Source organism: Pseudopodoces humilis, chromosome 2, assembly GCF_049639895.1.
Source record: "Pseudopodoces humilis isolate 2021_Gansu_Grassland_sample_001 chromosome 2, ASM4963989v1, whole genome shotgun sequence".
NCBI classification, from domain to species: Eukaryota; Metazoa; Chordata; class Aves; order Passeriformes; family Paridae; genus Pseudopodoces; species Pseudopodoces humilis.
The window spans coordinates 39,650,843-39,671,616 of record NC_142201.1 but is presented as its reverse complement, the minus strand read 5'-3'; the positions used below and the strand labels follow the sequence as shown (position 1 = coordinate 39,671,616).

The following is a 20,774-nucleotide window of genomic DNA, read 5'->3' as shown; positions in this document are numbered from 1 at the left end:
TCTTTCATATCTATATATATGTACACAAATACATACACACATACATAATATACACACATACATAATATACACACACCCATAAAAATACAACTTTTCATCTTTGTAATTTTTGTACTACACAAACAATAGCTAATAAAGACAGTGGGAGGGATTAAGTGATACAGTCATTGCATAAAGAAGTGGATCAGGAAATAAGAACAGATGGTTTATATCAAAGTCTGTTATTTTTTTTCTGGTTTAGATCAATGATTTTTCTTTCAGCAGTTTCTGAGTGGATGATAAACATGTTGGGAAGTGTTTTGGGAAGATCTGGGTGTCATACATTGCTGAACTCATAAATAGAGACAAGGTCAGTCTGGAGGTTCATGAGCTGTAAAATCCTCTCTCCTGCAGGGAGCACAGCACCTCTGACAGTAGGCAGAATTAGAGATTACAAGTAAGGGAAAATGCAGAAATGTTTGCCCGTGGTAGTTCTATAGAAGGAGAAAGATAGGATTTGGTTAGAAATGCCTTTTTCTCTTTTTTTGTGGGAATTCTGAAGGCAACTTTTCAGTATGCTTTTTGTGTATGATTGCTTTTAAGAGGCCTGGAAAATATTTTTCTATTTTTTAATTGTCTGCCATTCACTTCGATCCAGACTGAATACTTTTTAACTTGAGTTTCTGAGGAATTTTATGTTGTTTTTTTGGGGTTCTTCTCCCCCTACTGTTCTGTTATATATACTTCAGGTATGTTGAATGGCTGTCTCCCAGCCCCTAGTTTTCTAAAACTGTCATGATTTATGTAATTTAAAGGTGTCATGGGCAGTGTTTTGAACTTAGTCTAAAACTAACCTACAATTTCCAAGTGGCAAGATTTACATTATTTTCCATTGTTCAGAAGGATGATGTTACAATGCTGGGTTTCAGCATGTCAGGTTTGTGCCTTCACAGTCTCCTTTGGCAGCCCTGTGGGACACTCCTGCTAATGTCAAGGTGGGTAAAGTGGCTGCCTCTTCAGACAGCAAAGCCCTGTTTTTATTCCATTTAAATATTTTTCAGGTATTTCCTTCCACTTTTCAGACTATCTGCAGTGCTGTTATCAGGAGCTATATGCATATTTCAAGCCTAGAGCTGCCTTGGTTTGTCAGCAGACCCCTCTGGCTGTGCCCCTGGCAGGACAGGCAGGCTCACTGCTGGCAGGAGCATACCTCTGCACCCAGTTAATGATTCAGGACTTCAGCACTGCCTCGCTCTTATTTACTTAAAAGGCTGTGATAACACGTATGGGATTTCTCTGATGGCTGTGTTCACCTGTGGCACAGCATCCCCTCCTACAGCCTCTGTCTGCCGCAAGGAGTCCAACGCCAGCGTTCCCACCTTCATCTCCTCACCCCCTAGCCAAAAAGTGGTGTGGCCTGGGCCACCTCCTCCAGCTGGCATGAATGAGGCTTTTGCAGAGGAGGACGCCGGTGCGTGGGCTGCTGGTGCTGGGGATTGCAGTGCTGCAGTCCTTATTGGCATGCTGAACATGCTCTGGCAGCACGGCGCGCCGCTGTCCTGGAGTCTAGTGCTTGTCTTTAAAAACTTTTTTGCTTCGTGCGTATTTTTATTTTTTTTTTACAATTCCTTTGTGTATTTTAGTTCCCCTCTGCTAATGCTGGGAAACACTTTGGGGATGGATTACTTTATTGCCATAATTTTAAGGGAGTTGGGGTGGTAGCTAAAAAACTCTTAAGACTTCCTCTGTCACATTGGAGATGGCATAAAAGGCTTTGAAAGTGGCCCCACTGATGTGTTTATAAAGCCAATGCACTTTCCACTTTCCCCCCCCCCTCCTTTTTTTTTAAAGACCTCATTTAATGCTCAGGACTGTGCAGTGAGGCCACTTTCAAAGGCTTTAGTATCCACAGTAGCAGCTCTTTGAAGTGGAAACGCCAGCGGGGAACAAGTCTTCAGCTTAATCCTTGGCGTAAGAGGTCCTAAGTGGTGTAAGAAGCCCCAGCATCCCTCTTGGTGGATGGAGCTGGAGAGCAATACCTGCAACTGAATCTGTATCCTGGACATTATCCATAGAACTAGAACTGGTTGGACAATTCTGTAGGGCAGGAGGGATGCAGTCCCTCTCATCTCTCTGGTTTTTCACTCTGGTTCTATCTGTCCCAGCTTCTTTCCCCAGTTTCTTGAGGAGGAGAACACAACTGAAAGGCGAGAGAGTAAGGCCTGAGAGCAAACCTGTTTGTGCTTGGGTTTGTTTCCTCTCTCAAGTTGGTAAATCTTTCTTCTGAAGTGCAGAGCCAGTAGCACAATCCATCTGGTGGCCCTTGTGGGCATGTGTCTGTCCAGCTAGGTTGGTGGCCTCATGGTGGCCCCGGGTGCTTGTCTCCCCGTTGTCACAAGGAGGGTGAAGGAGATAGTGCTTTTTGGTCACCAGTGACTCATTTAAGTGCTCAAAGCTAGGTGGGATGAGTCTGTCATCTCTGAAATACATTTGTTTGAAATAGAAGGTGAAAGGGTTGAGTTTCTTGCAGTGGGGCTTGAGGATCAGTGTGTCCCTGTGGATTTGTAGCCAGTCTTGGTTGCAGAACTACACCACTTGTAAGGAGCTGCCTTCCAAAAAAACAAAGAAGGCAGAAGCGAGCAATGCCTTGACTGGCGTGTGGCTTGAGCTGTCAGGGATGAGAAGCTTTTTGAGGAAGGCTTTCCTTCTCAAACATAGTAGCCATTGTTGATTCTGATGACTATTTAAATAACCCAATTTTTAATTGAAAAGTTAAAACTGCTTGTTTATAGTTTTGACCTTCAGCACATTACTTGACATTTAGTTTCACTCTTGTGCTGTTTGCTGTGTGCAAAACAACTGTCTTTTCCATGGCTTCCCCACTGGTAAATGCCTGAACACTCCCTATGTCCTAGTCAAAATCTGGTGGTCCTCATCATCAGTGTATGTGAATTTCTTACTCTTTCTGTTGTCAAAAACCTCACTGTTGCCTCATTCCACAGTAAAGAAAATGTAAGCCTTTCCACTGTGATGGTACTGTTACTGTTCTCTCACTCTTTTATCATTCCAGAGTTACATGCTCCCTGACAATACACACCAGTGTAATTCTTCTTTGTTTTGCTTTGATAGTGCCAAGTAGTCTGCTTGTTTTATACTCCATCAGCTGCTGAATATTTTGCAGAAATCTTAATCCAATTGCCTCTAATGTGCGCATGATCTTTCCTCTGTAGCAGTGTCTTCTTGGAACCCAGTGTTGTGGGTTTGCTATTCATTATTCGTCTGTTTTTCCCCTCACCTGCATTATTGTGCCTATCTTTATGTTAAAACTGATGTGGTTTTATCACCTAGTGAACTCATTATCATGAGATCTTTTTGTAACTCTTCACAGTCGGCTTCAGTTGTGACTTCACAAAAATTTTATGTCAACTGCAAACTGTCTTACTGCTTATGGCTATTGTTGCAAAGCAGAGAAGGAAACTCTCTTGGCAAAACTAATTATGAAAATGGCAGTATATTATTAGAAGTAAAACATGATATTTAATCTTGTGAGTTTGTTGTGAACTTCTGCTCTGACTTTAGTCTTCATACTGTCTGCAAAGGCTTAGCACTTTTAGCTGCTCTTTTAAATTAAATTTCTTTAACATCCATAAGGCCTAAGTCATCACTGTAACTGGGTTCCACAAAAATCATCAGTTTACAAAGATGAGATGATTAATTTGCTTTTATTTTGCTTAATTTTGAGCTTTTAGGATTTGTATTTCCTAGCTCTTCCCTACCATTGTCAGAATTGTACTCCTTAATGAAAACTGACAGTTGCTTGTAAACATACTTGTAGGTGATAAGGTTTTATGAAATTAACTTGATGTTTTCAGATTTCCAGTGAAATGGGAAAGAGATAGCTGTACTGCAGTAGGGTTCTCTTCTTAAACTTGAAGATACTTGTAATAGGAATCAATATGAGGTGGTGATGGTTTGTGGGTTTTTGTTGTTTTTCTTAAAGAGAAATGCAATTAAAACAGATTTAGAAGTAATAGTCTCCTTTCATGAAGATAAACACCTGTATTTCACCTGTCTGGGACTCCAATCACCAAAACATGAGCATGCTTTTCACTTAGGGGAAAGATAAATGTGGTGATTATAATCTTTGAAGTGCTTCATTGGAAGGTAAAAAAATGATTCTCCTGAAATAAGACATTAAAATTTGTGGACAGGTTTCTACTTTTCTGATTTCAAAATTTTTAAAATTTTTTTTGTGTGGCTCTTTTGACTCCAGTTTTGCACTTAAGAAATTCAGGGTACATTATGCAGGATTATTCTTTAGTTGTTTTCCTAATGGACTTTGTTCATCTGGTAAAAAAATATGGGACCTTAAATTGTGGATTTCCATTCAAATGTACAGAACCATAATAATTAAATTGATCACTCCCCAATATGCAAATTGAATAAACTTTTTTTGTGAGAAAGCACAGAGCTAGAATATCAGTGCATCTTTGTTGTCTCTCTTTTGTGTCTTTTCAGAGTATAATTTTTTTGGAGGGGTTGGGGTTTTGTGGTGGTTTTTTTTTTGGTGGGGGATGGTGGGTTTGAGGGAGATTTGTTTTGGTTTGGGTTTTTTTTGTCATTTTGTGGGGTTTTCTTGTGGGTTTTTTTGCTTTTGCATTTTTTGGGGTGTTTGGTTGTTTTGTGGGGGTTTTTTGTTGGGGTTTTTTTGTATTTTTGGTTTTTGGGGTTTTTTTTGGTTGTTTTTTGTAGTGGACAGTCCTGATAAGTTGCTATAAAGTGGAACCATGATTTCTATTCTTTCAGGTGATGGGCAGAAGGATAAATGTGGAAAAGAGGCACTCAAGTAGGTTTTCAGGATTTGAAATGAACCTATGCATTGTTATAAAGTGGTTATCTCAGTGAAAGCCAAATATTGGTAGTGCAAACTTTGCAGCCAGTAAAGTTGCAGAGGATTACTAGAGGGCATAACTTTGACCGAGACTGAGGTTGTTAATTTATTTATTTTTTTATTTTGGTTTGGCTTGGTTTATTTATTTTCTGGTCTGGTTTGAGTTTACGTCTCACCTGTTTTATACTGGAAATGTTGTATGAAATGGAAGAAATTCCTACCAGCTGTCAGGGACCAGAGAGTGTACAGGCTGATATAAAATCTCTTCTTTACAAGCTAAGAAATAGTGCACTAAAATGAGGCACATTCAAAACAAACATTTAAGTAATTTTTGAAAACTTATTTTGGAATAGGAATGTGTGTAAGCAGCAGCAGTCCACTTCTTACGTTTATATAGTTTTTCTTATCTCTGAGTGGTGTTGATGATATTACTTATTTTACCACATCAAATTTATTTTGACTTTTTTGCTATTTATTCACTTTTTAACACAGAAATTTTGACATTGTCTTTCAAAAATAGTGTTGTATATTGAGTTGATATTTGTGCATGGTTAAAGGAAGCTCTTAAATTATTTTAACACAGAAGTTGTGCATGGCAATACATAATGTAAAGTGCAAAACAAAGTGTGTCTTTAAATATCCTTTTGCCACTAAGCTTGAACTACAAGAAATTAATTAAACTTTTGAAAAGGACAAAAATGTTGAGATTTACATTAACCAGTCCAAATTTTCCACTGCAATGTGAGCTGAAAACTGTCTCTTGCCAAAAGCCAGTTGCTTGTGCTCAGTTGTCAGAAGCATCTCCATTGCTTTAGAAGTGCTGGCAAATGCCAGGCTGTGCTTACCTGTTCTGCCATTCCCAGCAGGATGGAGAAATCTCTGCAGTTACAGGTAAGCAGAGATAGTAGAAAAGGGTCTGGAAGAGGGCTCTATTAAACTACCAAGGGGAAAAGTGTTCGGTTTTCACTGCAAACCGTTGTAATTCATTGTGTCAAAGCATGAAAGCATTTGATTTTTCAATGTTTTAAAGACTTTTTTTTTTTTCCCTATTGCTCTCTTCACAATACATAGCTGAGTTAAAATAGAGGCTGTAATTTGAATATTGAGAAAATTTTTGATTTAACGTAGGGACATGCCTGGCTCTGAGAGACTAACACTGTCTAACCTGTCAGTATGGCTGCCTAAATCCATTCCCTTTTCAGCTCTTAAGATAAGAGAAATTAAAACAAAGACTCTAAATATTGAAGTTGCTTCTCAAAGATACTGGCTGTAGTTTTTAGTTGTGGTTTGGGGTTTCTTTCACCCCAGGACACCCTTACAGAAACCTGAATGTAGTTTATGTCCTCTTACTCTTACAGACAAATTAACTAGACACATGGTACAAAAATGAGTATGAACACATCCAAAGTCCTTACTGTAGGCCAATAAACTTTCTGAGTTTATTTCTGTGTAGCCTTTCTGTGTTTAAGTACTTTATCTCCTGTTAGTTGTAAATTTAACAAAAAAAGGAAAAGGTTACTCTCTGAAATGAAACTGAGTTGAAAAGTAACTTTCTTCAGTGGCAAGGGGTGGTGAGCTTTTTGGACTGAGGGAGACATGTTACACAAATCAAAACAACAGATCAATATGACCCATTTTTATTGGGTCAGTGCTTCTTAATTGGTGCTCAAGCAAAAAGGAAGGTCAGTAGCAGTACTGCACACCAAACCCAAGATTCGTCATCCTGGAGCTCAGGAAAAAAACAGTTTACTTGGTAGGCAACGTCTGCAGATGGCTATTGTGCACTCCTTCCAGTTGTAACTCCATTATTTGCCTTAGGATTAAATAGAAGTATTCAAGACTTCCAGGAAAACAGACATTCACCAGAAGTTGCAAGTCATATGAGAAAAGCTCTTCTTTTCTTCTCTGCCACGAGTCGCAAAAACAGTTTTAGGGGAAAAGCATTCTCTTTCTGAACTTGTGATAGCTATTTGACAGCTGAACAGTGGTTCACTAAATGCAAATTTATTTTATTCCAGAAAGAATGAGCTTGCATTATGTATTGTGAAATACAACACAGGTAGCCTTTGAAGTTTTGAATGTTTGTTTTGTTTAGGGTTTTCTGTTGTTTGCTTTTTCTTGTGGACGAATGCATGAATTTTGAAAATCAAGTTTCTTACTGTCATCTTCACATGGAATATGATTAAATATTTTCTTTACTCACCTTGGAGGACCAAAGATAATCAGGCAGGAAGCCATCTCTGTTTACAATACAGAAAGGCAACCTACCTTCAGAAGAGACCAATAGAGACCAACTTGTTAAATACTACCTTTTTTTTTTTTGCTTCAAGACCATGCTAAAACCCACATATTTGTTTTTTTCTTAACTGGGAAGGGTCTTTGAAAAAATGGCTTTTAGTGGGAGATTTCAGCTGCTGAAATGCTAGTATTCAGCTAGTCTGAATGCTAGTATAAAAACACTATTTAAAAATATAAAAATAAATAATCCTTGAAGGTACTTGTTAACTATCTGCGATTCTGTAGGTGACTTTAAAGTTAGGTCGCTGTTCTGTCTTTTTAACTGCTGTAAGATATGAAGTATTCTGGCATAGGCACCTAATCAGGCTTTGCGGTATGTCCTGTGAGATATTTAAGCAGTAAAGCACTTGTTTATGTTCTGCTTCATGAGGATTTCTTTAGTTTTGGACGTTAAACTAAAAAACTCGTGTTGTGTGTTACGTGCATGGTACTAATGGAGCAAAAGGGGAATTGAATCCTTGTGATAAAATGGACTCTGATGAAAGCTTGCTTTGGCAGCCTTCAGCTCTGATTACTAAAGACACTACTGAGGTTTTTCTTTTCCCTGCCAAAAGCACTTTGCCATTGTGATAAGTTGCTTCTTCCAAAATACGTTAGAGATGCTTGTGACATGCTTTGGGTCTGGTAGAATGCAAGAGTGCCTTGCTTAGGCTGCTTTCCTTTTGGCGGGCTCTCAGGTTTTCTGCCTTCTCTGTTGGGTTGCTAAGATCCCTGCTTCTGGGAGTGTTCCTAGATGATGCAGCTTGGGGTGCAGAGGAAGGGGTCTTGGCATTTCTTCATCTTGTGGTAGGTTTTAAAAGTCTTTTTCTCCAAGCTCCGCTTTTGCTGGAGTTTTTAGTTTAACACCTTGAGGAGTACTGGTAAAACAACAGAGATTCTCTTGAAAGCTTTTGTAATCAGTCATCTTACTCCCAGCTCCAAATGTGGTTTTCAGATTTTTGTGAATATCCAAAGAAGTCCTGAAGTGTTTCCTTCCATATCCATGCTCCTCTCCTGAGAGGCTATGCTTTTGTCAACAATTGTGAGAGCCAGTCCAACTTCCTCTTGGCGTACCCTACTTTCATTGCACATTATAAAGGACATTTCTGACAGAGCAGCATTTGAAAAAGGGATTGAGGAAATCCATGGAAGAAAAATTCAGCAAGACTTGTTAAATACAAAGACATCAGTTACAGGTTGTTGGGAGAAAATTCTTGGAAATTATCACGCTCTGCCTGCCCTGGTTCTGCACTCTTCTGAAGACATCTAATATAAGCCATAGTCTCAGGCTGCATTTAGGGCAAGATGGACTCTTTGACTCATCTGCTAAGGTCATCCTTGTGTGTGTTGTTATCCTGTGCTCAGGTAAAAGGTGGAGAGAATGGCACAGGAATGCAGGTATTTTATCTCAGCACAGTGTTGCTCTTGAATTTAGTGTAGGAAATCTGTTCAGCAGAATGGGTTTAGCACTTAGAGGCAGTCGGAGTTAATAGCATTAAGTAGTGCTCTTGCTGCCCTAGCCTCAGGAGCTTGGTTTGGATGTACCATGCAACTTCCCAGAGCTGGGTAATTTGCTGGAGTATATTATGAATAATGCTGTTGGCAGTCTTAAAACGTGCAGCTTTCGAATTCAACATGTTGTTAATTTACATACAGTGCTTGGTTTATTCAGACTTATCATTGTCTCTCAGTGCAAAAGGATGCTGCTTGTCACATAAACAAATACTTCAGCAAGAGTTCTGTCTTCTTGGCTTAGAGCAAAACTGGACTAGAGAAAATAGAAAATTGACAACAGCCTGAGCTCTTTTAGATTGTGCTCCTGTGTAACAGCATGTTATCGGTCCTTTGGCAGGTGAGAACAGTCACTTGATCACATGTTCCCTCCATGCCAGTCTATAAAAATTTCACAGTACATAAGCACACTTTTCTCTAAATATTTTACAGTCCTAAAAAAACATAAATAAAATGCATGTCTGCAGCTGGGTGTGAGTAGGAGCTCCTAATGCACTGGGGTACCCTTTCCTGGGGAATTGGGTTTGATTAATAGCTGTTACATGCTGCACTCTGCCAAAAGCAAAACATTTGTGTCCACAAGAGGCCAAGTGGTAACGTCATTGCTGCCGGGGATGATTAACTCTGCTTGCCGAGGCACAGAAACAGAAATTGCTTTTGCCCTCTTGTGAAGGTGGGGACAGAATTTTGTGTATGAAATTCATATACCTAGAGGATAAAATCAGGTTAATTTGGACTTAGAAAGTGTTTTAAGTTGAAAACTGTGAGAAGGTACAAACCAAGAGAGGAGGAGTAGAATAAAAACAAAAGTAGTTTGCTAGAAGAAGAAAATTCTTTCCTGCAATTGCATTTTAACTGAAGCATAATAAGCATTAGTTTTTCCAGCATGACTTCGAAGCACTTTGGTATTAGAAAATACTCTTGTGGGCTGTAGTCATCCACTGACCCAAAGTTCAGCAGAAATATTTCACGGTCCATTAGCAAAGTAGTACAGTGGGTTGCTGAAAAGATCCCAGGCTGTGTCGGTTGTTTCACAGTCAGTGGTACACCTTCCTCCTCACCTATTTCCCCGGGGACAAAGGACATTAGTGTTATTATATTGTAAAGCCAGCTTCAAAGGGAAGCGGCAGGTTTTAACAAGAAGCTCATTGCCGTACTGTAAATAGTGGGGGACATACTAAAAAGCCTGAACCTGGCACGTTAGTGGTCGTGACAAGGAAAATATGGCTCATTTAGCAAAACTGATTTGAAGGTCATGCTCAGTTTAAATAAAGCAGACTGGTGTTTTCTAGTCTGTCCCTGGACTTCAGTCAGCTTAAATAAAATAGTTAGGATTGTCTCTGTGTAAAGTGTTCATCTGAATCACTGTTCACTAGTGTTTATCACTGGTTGTATAACAGGCAAAGAGATGTTGCAATAGTTGATCTCCAAGTCAAGCAAATAAATAATGCTTTCTTTGTAAGTCCTGACACTTCTGACTTTAGCTGATTCATGTTGAATTAATATAAGACCCAGGATTAGAATTTTAGTATTTTTGGCTACCAGCCACAAACAAGTGGGCAGCTTCCCTGATATGGCAGTTCTGGCTTCTTCCTCATTTGAGCAATACTAGTTTCCTCAATGCTACATGGGAGCTGCTTAACATCTTAAAGTGGAAAAAAACCCCTGAAAGTGATTAAAGAAGTTGTTCATAAGTTTCATTTGAAATTTATGGAAGAAAATGCATTCATCATGCTCTACTGTAATTGAATGGCTCTTCTTAAGAATGTTATGGTCACAGAAAGGTTTCCCACTCATATTTGCCATCAAAGAATGGATAATGTTTCATGGAAACCTGTCCTATTTTCTCTTGTTTCTTGAATTTAGGGATTATTAATTTTTGTGACTCCACAATAGTTCAGAGGAGAGCCAAAAGCTTGATTTTGGTTTTAATCCTGTCTTCTGACTTAACTGTGCAGACACTACTATACTGTACTGTGCATTGTCCAGTTTTAATAGATATCTTGTATAAGGGTACCTATGAAAAAGATGAATATTAGAAATTGACTTAAAGAGAAGAACACAAAGATGGTATATACTCACTGATTAATGATACCTCTGTACTCTTGCATCACTCCTGGTCTTGTTTCCCTAATTTGGAAAGCTGATGGTATTAAAAAAATAGCCTATCCACCACAGGAGAATCTTCTGCATGTTCTTTTTTGAAGGTGTAGTTTATTCAAATACGATTTACAAGCATGCTGTCATATTATTTGTCTGTAAAATTACTTTAGTTTTTATTTAATTCATGTTGGCATCTTTCAATGTGAGATCCTCTTTGTATTGGCTAGTGGGGGATCTTGCACAATGAGGCTTAAATCAGCATGTGATGCCTGAGAGCCAGTCTTGTTTTCCAGGGACAGGGAGCATGTCCTGAGCGATACAGCACTGTAGCTAAAGGAGCTTGCAAAGAGGAGGCAGACCTGCTGCAGGTGGGGTGCCTCGTCCTGCCTGCTCTGCTCCCTACCCCATCAGGAGCGGGACGTGAGCAGGTGGCCATGACTCTGTTGAGTTGGCCTGCATGTGTGAAGCAAGGGAACATTATTCTGCACCTGATGAGGCAGATCAGAACAGATCCAGCTGTAGCCTGGGATTAAGCTGCAGTCTTGCTTTCCTCAGCAGGGAGTTTGAGGGACCTCAAGAGAGAACTTCACAGGGGGGAGTCAAGGAAACAGCAAGTAGCTGGAATTTAAAGCAACAGTGGAGAGAGCTTGTGGGGTTGTAGCTGTCCTTTAGTGGGCAGTTTATATTCTGTTTGGAGGCCTTGGATGCTATTTAAAGCACAAACAATGGGAGAAAAGGACATTTAAGAGTGTAACAATGATGTTTAGTTGAAAAACGGAAGCAAAGTTCCACTGTCTTTTGGATTAAAGCACCTGCCAGTGTTCCCTAAACATGTCTGCATCCTGAATGATTTGAAAGTGGGGTCCACTATGCAGCTGCAAACAAGAGGTATGACTTAGTGGGATTTGAATGCCTTTTCCTGGAATGAGGGTGAGGGTTCAACAGTTGTCAGTCTTTGGATATCTGTATATCCATTGTGAACGTTCAGGATACATAACTTGGTCTGGTTACAGAAGCATTCCTATGCGTTACACTTATGCAGGGAATCTTTCCACTGGGTTTTGTCTGTAAACATAGTGAAATACTAAGCAAGTTTCCTTTGCAAATAGGTCAACAGCAGCAGTTTTTGGAAGCAACACAATTCTTGTCTGTAGTCTGAAGATGCATCTTGCAGTGGGACACACTGGTTAATCTGTGTTCTCAGATGTCCTGAGGCATCTGAAAATGGTTGTGTTTTGTCCCACATCATCTGACCCAGGTAAAATCACTGATTCAAAACTAGTAAGTCCGGGCTGAAAGAAGTGGCTAAGCTTTTTATTTCTTAGAGGTCAGTTTATTTCCTGAACAAAAAGGAACATCATGAGAATCTGAGTTAAAGTAGGATGTGGTCAAGACATTGCTGCCTCATGAACTTGTGCTGTGGAGTGTGAAGCTAGTGATGCTTATGGTTAACCCTGCCTAGGCGTGCAGAGCCTATTTTCTGCTGCTTCCAACCAGACCTTAAAATTTTGCCATGAAATTTTTTGGGCCTGGCGTCTCCAGCAGGGCCATTGTTATTGTTTCTTCGTTAAAAAGTTTTTGAAATTTAAGACTATGAACATGATTTTTTGGAAGAAAGCAACATGAGTTTTTGTTTATGTGTAAATGGATAAAAGTTGTAGCAGCAATCTGCTTTGGGCCAAGGGTTTAAAACTGTACAGTATCATTTCCCTCAGGTTAGAGAGTTGACCTTGGTCTTCCTTTAAAAAGATCTCACATTTGGCTAAGAAAACAGTTTGTCTCTGAAGAGTGGCAGTATGTGCACGCTGGGTTTGAAAACTAAGTTCTCAATACATTGTCTTGGCATTGGAGTATCCAGCAGGTCGGTTTTGGTCACTGTAGATAGGTTCTGAAGGTGAGTTTTTTTCCCACCAGAGTTCAACAGAATTTGGGCAGCAGTCTGTAAGCCAACATGTTTCTCCCTGCTCGTGACCTAGAGAAGGCTCACCTTGCTTTCACAGCATAGTGAGTCTTTGGGGTCTGGGGGGATGTTTTGGGTTTGCTTTTTTGTTTCCTTGTTTTTAAAATAGCGTATTGTTTACAAATTACCAAACTTGTAAGGCTAAATATATTTAGTATAACTCTTCTGTCTGGGAAAAAAGAGTTCATATGCTTCAAACTGTATGGTCCCCTTTAAGTACAACTGAGGGTTTTCTAACTTTTTAATTCTTGAGTTTCTGATATATTTATAGGAGAAATATATAAATTGATAAATTTTGACAGTAGGAGCAACAAATTGACCCCTAGTGTTGACATCTCTTACTGAATATTTTAATGTGATGAATAATACAGAGTGTTTAAACCTCAAAAAGTGTAAAACTGTTTTAACACCTTTTGAGTGGGCTTAGTGGTTCCTCTAGAGGTCTGTGGTGAGACCATGTAGAGGACTGTGCTCCTTTACTGGAAGTCATCAGATGCATGACTTTTGAAGATGAGGTCTTTGTTCGTTGCTACATGTTGTCTACTGAAGCATGAATACATCATGTCCGGGATGTCTCAGCTTCACTGTCAGATACTGCGTAATCCATTGCCACATAATCTGTCTGAGTAGTAAAACTACTGTACCAAAGCACTTCATATTTTGTAGATAGCAAGAGCTGAAAAGAGCTTTTCCAGCTGAAAGATCCACCTGGTTTGTAATAGGGCAGGGCTTTGTATTCACTTGCAATTCCCAGAGATGAGGCTGTCTGCCCCATATTCCTCTGAGAATTTTTTCTGTGGGCTTCTAGTGTCTGTGTGCTTTGTCTTGTTTAAAATTAAAAGGGTTTTCTTTTCTTAACCTTGACAAAGGCCTTCTACTCCTATGCCTTGCTAGCTTTCTGCGAAAGGGAAGTGATGCTTATCCTAAAAGGGATCTGAAGCCAAATAGCTTTTACAAATACATGTCCATGAATTTAATTTCACTTAACCTACAAAAAACTGCTTTTGTAAGTGTGCATTCTTGATCAATTCCATTGATTCAACCATGTGAGAAACTGAAAATAAACAATAATATTTGTAAAAAGACAAAAATAATTTGTTCTTATGTTGAGTACTTCCTTCATCTTCAGTAAGAATACTTTGCAGCTCAGTTGTTTGTTGTAAATTTTGATAGATTGTTTAGCTACAGTGTGGAGGGGATCATTCATGATAATAACAACAAAACAACTAAACAAAACCATCAAGCAAACAAAACCTTCAGCCAGGATAAGGGACACTTGGTGCGGAGGGTTTTATGCTGGTAAGGTACCATTGATTTTGGCAGGACAGCTAATTCTGGCTGACATGTTGGGACACAATTAGAAATAATGGGGAGAAGAGTTTGTATTTGCTGGAGCCACTGGTTTTCTCCGGATGGGTGGGTTTTGCAACACACAAGGTCAGGTTAAGCTATGATGTTAATAATGGCATGTGGCCTGGCAGGCATTTTATTGAGGATTATTATGGTTGTTGTTGTAATATTTTCTTATGTAAATTCCATTATTTTCTTTTATTTACTTCCCTGTTTACTCAAACTGCTGGATTTTTTTCCTGTAACCACAGTGTCTTCTGCTTTCCTTCTAAAATTTCTTCTTGTCCCTCTCTCTTCCGGTGTTGACAACCTTTCTCCATCTTTCTTCCATTTCCTATAAAGTCTCTCCCTTCCTCTCTGTTTCACGACCAGCTATTTCCTTTTCCTACCTTCCTCTGTTTTTTTCCTTCTCTTGAGCACTTTCCTCATAACATTGAATTCTATATTTCTTGGCTTCTCCCATTATTTCATTCCCTGCTTTGTCTTTTCTCTCCCTTCTCCTCATTTTGCATCCCTTATGTTCAAATTTTCAAGGTGGCATCTCTTCCTTGTTTCTCCTGGTGCAGGTGATGGGCAGAGGAGGTATGACAGCTCCCTAACATGTGGTTGTGAACACGTAGGTCATGGAAGTGGTAGGGATGAAGCACTCCAAAGTATTCTATCCTCACCATGTTTGCATTTGCCTCCTGCTGAAGGCATGGCCTCCTTCAGAAAGGACTCAGTCCTGTCTCCTGAGTTTGCGCCATTAGAAACTCTTGAGGCACTTGACGACTCTTGAGAAATCAGGTGGCGTTGTTATGTTTGACAAGACATGGATTTTTGAGACAAACTTTTCATGTTTCCCTTTCTTTAGAAGATCTTCATGTAGCATGAGGGTAAGAAATAGGATGATGTATTTCACTCCTCTACCCTCCAACCCCAAATGCTTTTTGGTATGAATTCTTGCCATAGTCTCACAAATCTCATATGTGATTCTGCTTTTCATGTTTTTTAAAAACCGTGGCTACTGCCATTTCCATACTGTGTGCTGTTTGCTTTGCTGCCACACGCTGTGTCTGGTTTTTTTCAGTCTTAACACCTACTACTTGAGAAACAACTTTGTCAATTTTATGGTGTGCAGCCCTGCAGAGTATTACTACTTGTGACTTTCAGCAGTGTGCGGTACAACATTTACCCTTTTCCCAAAATTTCCGTCTGTCTCCTACAGCTATTACTGAAAACCGTTACTGACATTTCTGAATTGGAATGTGTGGCTCCAGGGAGAGTATTTCCTCTTTTACATTTAGTCAGCTAAATCATCAGCCCAACAAGCTATCAACAAGCTCAACAAGCCCTTGTGGAGAGGCTCTTCTTGTCTTTCCTCCTCTCTTTCCTTTTCATCGGTTATGAGTATTTTCTCACCTTTTTCTATGCTTTCAGCTTAATCTCATTCTTCATTGATGCTGTCAGACAACATTGATGGAATATTTAATTTGAGGATTTTGTAATTTATGTACTGTACTGTAATAGCATAGAATTATTAAAAAATTTACTGATTCTCTTGCACCTTGTTCTTTATGACCAAGTAAAGCTAAGTGTCATCCAGACATCCTTCTTGTTGCACATTGGACTTGAAACTGAATTTTTGAGCAATTACCATTGCATTGCTTTTATCATGCTAGCCGTAGGAACTTTTGGTGTAAGCATTGGTCGCATAGTAAAACCCTTCTGGTAGCATTGCTAAGTAATAGAAAAGCCTTTTCGTGTGAAGACCTAGAAGTCAGAACTGGGATCTGATCCTGAAACTGGGTATGAGTAATTCTTACTCACTTAACTAACAATACTGATTTCAATTAAGGCCAATGAATCCAAGCACAGAATGGTAACTGTTCTGACATGGAAAAGCTGGCAGTGTTTTTAGAACTATTTTTATTGATATATTTTAAAATCTCACTTGTTCCAGTCCTTCCTCTTTTCTTTTTCCTTGTACAAAAATAATCCATCAACTGTTTTTGGCTGGTATTTGCAAAGTAAAAGTTGTGTTCCTTTGAAGCTGAATAGAAGGAAACATCATGTTCATGGTTTCACTGTCTATGTATAAAATATAGTTAGTGGTTAAAATTTTTTGTAATATCTAACCCTTTGATTTTCAGATCTGTTTTTCTGTAAAATAGCATAGGTATTTTACAGTCCCCAGATAGTTTAAGTGCCATATTGGAATCTGAGGTTTTGATGCTGAAGGATGTATTTGTAGAGGTACACAAAGCCTAAATAAATCAAAAGAATATTTAGATAAAGACTGCTTCATATTAGAAAGGACTCATTGGAGCATGGTGACTTGGTGGTTGAGCCCTTTCACGAAGGGAACAGCCGTGAGGTTAATGGGAAAACCAACTCTATTGTCTGCATATGGAAGGTTTTGTTTCCTATAATTTTGGAAAGACATTTTTTGTGTTTTCTTTTCTTGAGAAATAGAGGGAGACATAAAAAATCTGACTACCATCCTCATTTCTAAGGAAGAACAAATAATGAGTAACAACTTAAAATGTAGTAACACAATCTAAAGGGCCAAGTGATAAATTAATGGAAACGGGTTCTTGTATACAGTTTTGGAGACTAAGCACATTTGATTAAATTGTTTCACAACTAGTGTGCCTAATTATTGTGTCTGCCACATTCATCTATTTAAATCATTCCCAACTTTTGGATTGCTGCCTGGAATATTACTGCAGTACGTGGCTCAACTGGTTATTCCCTTGTCATGTGTAACTTCACAAAGGAGGATGATTTTATTTATTTATTTATTTATTTTTTAAAAAGGAGTCAACTTTTGCTGTATGCTTATAATATGTGATAAAAAGGGACTTTAGGTTTCATAATGTTGATTTGTATGAGTTGCACGTGAACTGACGCTGTATTTGTTTTGTCAGGTCAGTGACTTAAAAAGTGCCTTTGCCAAGTCACTTTTACGAGCGAGGACTGCTACACCCGTGTTCTCAAAATCCCGTCTTTGCCAGCCAGACATTGCCTTCACCTTACACCTGGCAGAAGATACCTCAGCTGTCTCCATTTGCCAATTAGTTGATGGGAAACTGAAAGCAGAAAAAGGATTATTATTATTATTATTATTCCTGGGACATGAGCAAATGACTGCATTGCTTTTCTCGTGTAATCAATATCGGCAAGCAACCATCAGAGGACTGCTATTCTGTCAAGGAGTGCCATTGCATTGATGGACCTTGGCTTAAAACCAGTGCATCCGTGATTACAATCAACAAACCCACGTGTTTTACAGACAGAAATGCGACTGAGCATGTGTTTTCCCAGCCAAAAGTCTACAAGTGGGACTTAATGATTGATGAGTAACTGCTTGCTGATAAACTTTCTCTGCTTGTTCTGCTTTGCGTGTGTTGAACGTCGTTAATCGTCCCCCACTGTTTGTTTTTTTTAACTTTCTTTTCAATTAGAATTGAAGTTATTTTTTTCTGATCCCCTCCGTACCACCCTCCCCTCCCCTTTCCTTTGTCATTAGTTTTGGAAATTTCTTCGGCATAATTCACCTGACAGCAACTTACAAGTTCAAAATCAGCTTCTCATCATGGCTTTGAATGTTGCTCCCGTAAGAGATACAAAATGGCTGACATTAGAAGTGTGCAGGCAGTTTCAGAGGGGAACTTGTTCACGCTCTGATGAAGAATGCAAATTTGCACACCCCCCTAAAAGTTGCCAGGTTGAAAATGGAAGAGTTATTGCCTGCTTTGATTCCTTAAAGGTAAGAGAAAGAAACTGCATGTGTAGTGAAAATGCTACTACATGGTAATGAAAGTAAAATAGGAAATGATGAGTGATTGTTCTTGGTAAGATGTATATAGAAACAAATGTTGTTTATCGTAACGTTTGTTTACTGAACCTTTTAAGATTTCTTTCTAAGGTTTTTGTTTGGTTTTTTTTCAAATGTCACTATGTTGTTTACAAAAATTTCATGTGACTGTGGGATACAGAATTGGTTGCAGCTGGTAGGACAATTGTATTTTCCTGAGTACATTTTATGAATTATAATTGTTTCATGGTAAACGAAAATACACAGTGGCACAATACTATGCCATTCCCAGAGTCCTAAAGAAACAAATCATATGGAAAGAATGCAGATTTTTTCCTTTAGATCAGCAGAAGTGAGAAAAGTCTATCTATTACTTCAGATTTGACACAAAGGGTTGCTTACTCTTGGTATTGGAGACTCAGGTAAATTAATAGCATTGATAATTACATGTATGGATAGTGCAATTATGAGCAGAAGTTTAGGAACAGCAAAGGGATTCTCTTCTTTGGAGGATATTTAGCAATTATATTGTTAGGGCATCAGCTTCTTCTGACTTCCTAATGACATCAGGCATGCTTTAGAAAACTGTTTTAAAAAATTCAGTGAAAATAGTTCATGGACTGCATAAAAGAAGATTAATGACCCCCTGGGATTTGAGGAGTACACAGTGTTTTCCATGATGTGGATTTGTGTTCTTGTGTCAACAGAAGGAGAAAGCTTATTTCATATAAATAATTAAAGGGTAAAATTGAGAATTTCAGATTTTATTTTGCAAGTTTTACTTATGGCTTTATCTTCTGGGCATGAGAGAATGTCTTGGCTTGCTATTTTAGCTCTGAGGATCAAAATTTCAGTTACCAACAACTCTTCTACTGTGAAAGCATCAGTCTGAAAGACAAGAAAATTCAGCATGGTCTATTTCCATTATAACTTTTTTTTTTTTTTAGTGCAATGCAAGATATTGTGCTAGGCATCTGCCTTCTGTTTTTTCTCATTTCTTCTTTTCTTTTGGAGATTCAGAAGACAGTATCTCAGGGCAAATGTTTGTGAGGGAGTTGTGTTCTGTAAAGCCTGTAAGCCAGAAGAGCACCTTTGGAGTCATGGCAGTATGTCATCGAGGGCTATTAATGACCTTAATCCATGGATTACTGCACGATAAACTGTAACAGCTTCTTTGTAGATGTTCTTGTATATTGGTTGTCTGCCAGTGGGATAATTTTTTTTTTAAACAAGCAGACTAGTGTCTGCAGCAAATGGGCAATACTCTGATTTTACAAAAAATAAGCAGGTCAGTGGAAGGGGGTTTTTATGTACTATTTTTATGTGTTGTAAAGTCTTGGGTCTGTGGCTGGGAGGTTGGAGATAAGCAGCAGGGCTCGGTCACCCCTGGGCTGGCAGGACAGTGGCTCTGCAGTGAAAGAGATGCTGCTGCTGCATCATCCTGGCCAAAGCAGTGATGCACCTGTCCTTGCTGCCTGAGGACAGCATTGCTCTCCCTGATAGTACTGAGCACTCACAGCAGAGTTGCCAGCTATTCAAGCTGGAGACTTTAGTTCAGGGATGGTTATTGTCTGCAAATAAAAACTGGAGTCACAGACTAAGCTAATAATACCATGAAGAGAGATCCTGAGGGATCACAGTGGATAACTTACTGACAAACCAGCATCATTGCTCAGTGGAGAGAAGTCCAAAACCCTGTAAAAAAATGTAGTTAAAGCAAGCAGCTGTATTTTGACCTAGTGTGGGAGGACATCTGTCCTGAAGGGCCAGCCCACTCCAGCCCAGCTCTGGTGGCTGAAATGGTGCTGCTCTGTCCCACTGACCATAATCGCCCTCTCTCATGTAGAAGAGAGCATGCACCTGTGCCTTCCATCTTGCATCTTCTAGTTGAGTCTAATGGATTAGATTGCTGGGAAAGATGGGATTATAGCAAGAATTTATATTGTGGCCTGAAGCAGCAGAGGTGGAGGCACAGGTTTCTTCTCAACAGCTCTGCTAGAGGTTGAAGGAAATCCCATAGTGGGACAACAGTGCCTTCAAGTGCAGCTGCTTGGCTCTGAGAATGAGTTGGAGTTGTGCATTTCCATGTGTTACCTGATCCTGCTGTGCGCAGGAAACTGTTTAGGACCATTGTGAGTGCACGGCTCTGGGCTGTGCTGACTGGTGTCCTCTCAGTCATGGTCTCAGTTATTCAGAAGAATGTTTGTAAATTGGCATATCCAGAGCAAGAATGTGTGTGCCTGGTTAGCTCAGTTTGCTTATATTGCGGGCTAAGGGACTTTAGGTTAGTAACATAAAACTGATTTGTAGCTTTTGGAAGTACTGGTGTTAATCATACAGTTTCAGAATAAGGCTTTGGCACTCAACAAGTGGGATGACTTTTCATGTAAATGAACAAGCAGAACAGTCTAGAATTATAGATAAAATCAGAATTTAATTAAAGAAAAACAAGAGCTATTTTCCTTGCTGAACGTTGAACCACAGTTTAATGCAGGCAATTATTCAGCATTTATTTATATAGCATCCAGAGCTCTGGAGACTTAGCCTTTTAACTGTCTTGGTTTGGTATACCTGCTGCAAAAATAAATTATGCTGAGTCTCTGGATAAACATCTTTCTACCCAGAAAAGACAGAACTTTTTTTTAGTCTATGACGGGGTTATGTTACATTTAGGTGGTGCCTGGTAGTTACAGCTGCTCCCTTAGAAGTCAGTCAAACACAAGATACAGGACTCTGAGACAGACTCTCCTTTACACACTGATTGACCAAAAGAGCACCTGTTCTGGATAGGGATGTATGCTCCCCTGCATGCCATCTTCTTTCCATATTTCCAGGGCAGACTAGGGAGCATGCTATTAGTATCTGCCAGCTGGATCAGACTACCAGAGCACCAGTGTGAAGCT

At 39.3% G+C, this 20,774-nt stretch overlaps 1 protein-coding gene across 10 annotated transcripts in view; it reads left to right on the top strand.

The window, feature by feature from the left end:
• The window catches only part of MBNL2 (muscleblind like splicing regulator 2), a 106,541-nt gene that overhangs the window by 20,785 nt on the left and 64,982 nt on the right, over window positions 1–20,774 (top strand). For 9 of the 10 annotated variants that reach the window (XM_005516449.3, XM_014249276.2, XM_088052166.1 and 6 more), the window contains exon 2: window positions 16,982–17,823. The exons of the other annotated variant lie outside the window; for it this stretch is intronic. In XM_005516449.3, the coding sequence (XP_005516506.2) occupies window positions 17,650–17,823 (174 nt within the window). In that variant the 5' untranslated portion in view covers window positions 16,982–17,649. The remainder of the gene's footprint in view (window positions 1–16,981; window positions 17,824–20,774) is intronic. 10 annotated transcript variants of the gene reach the window in all.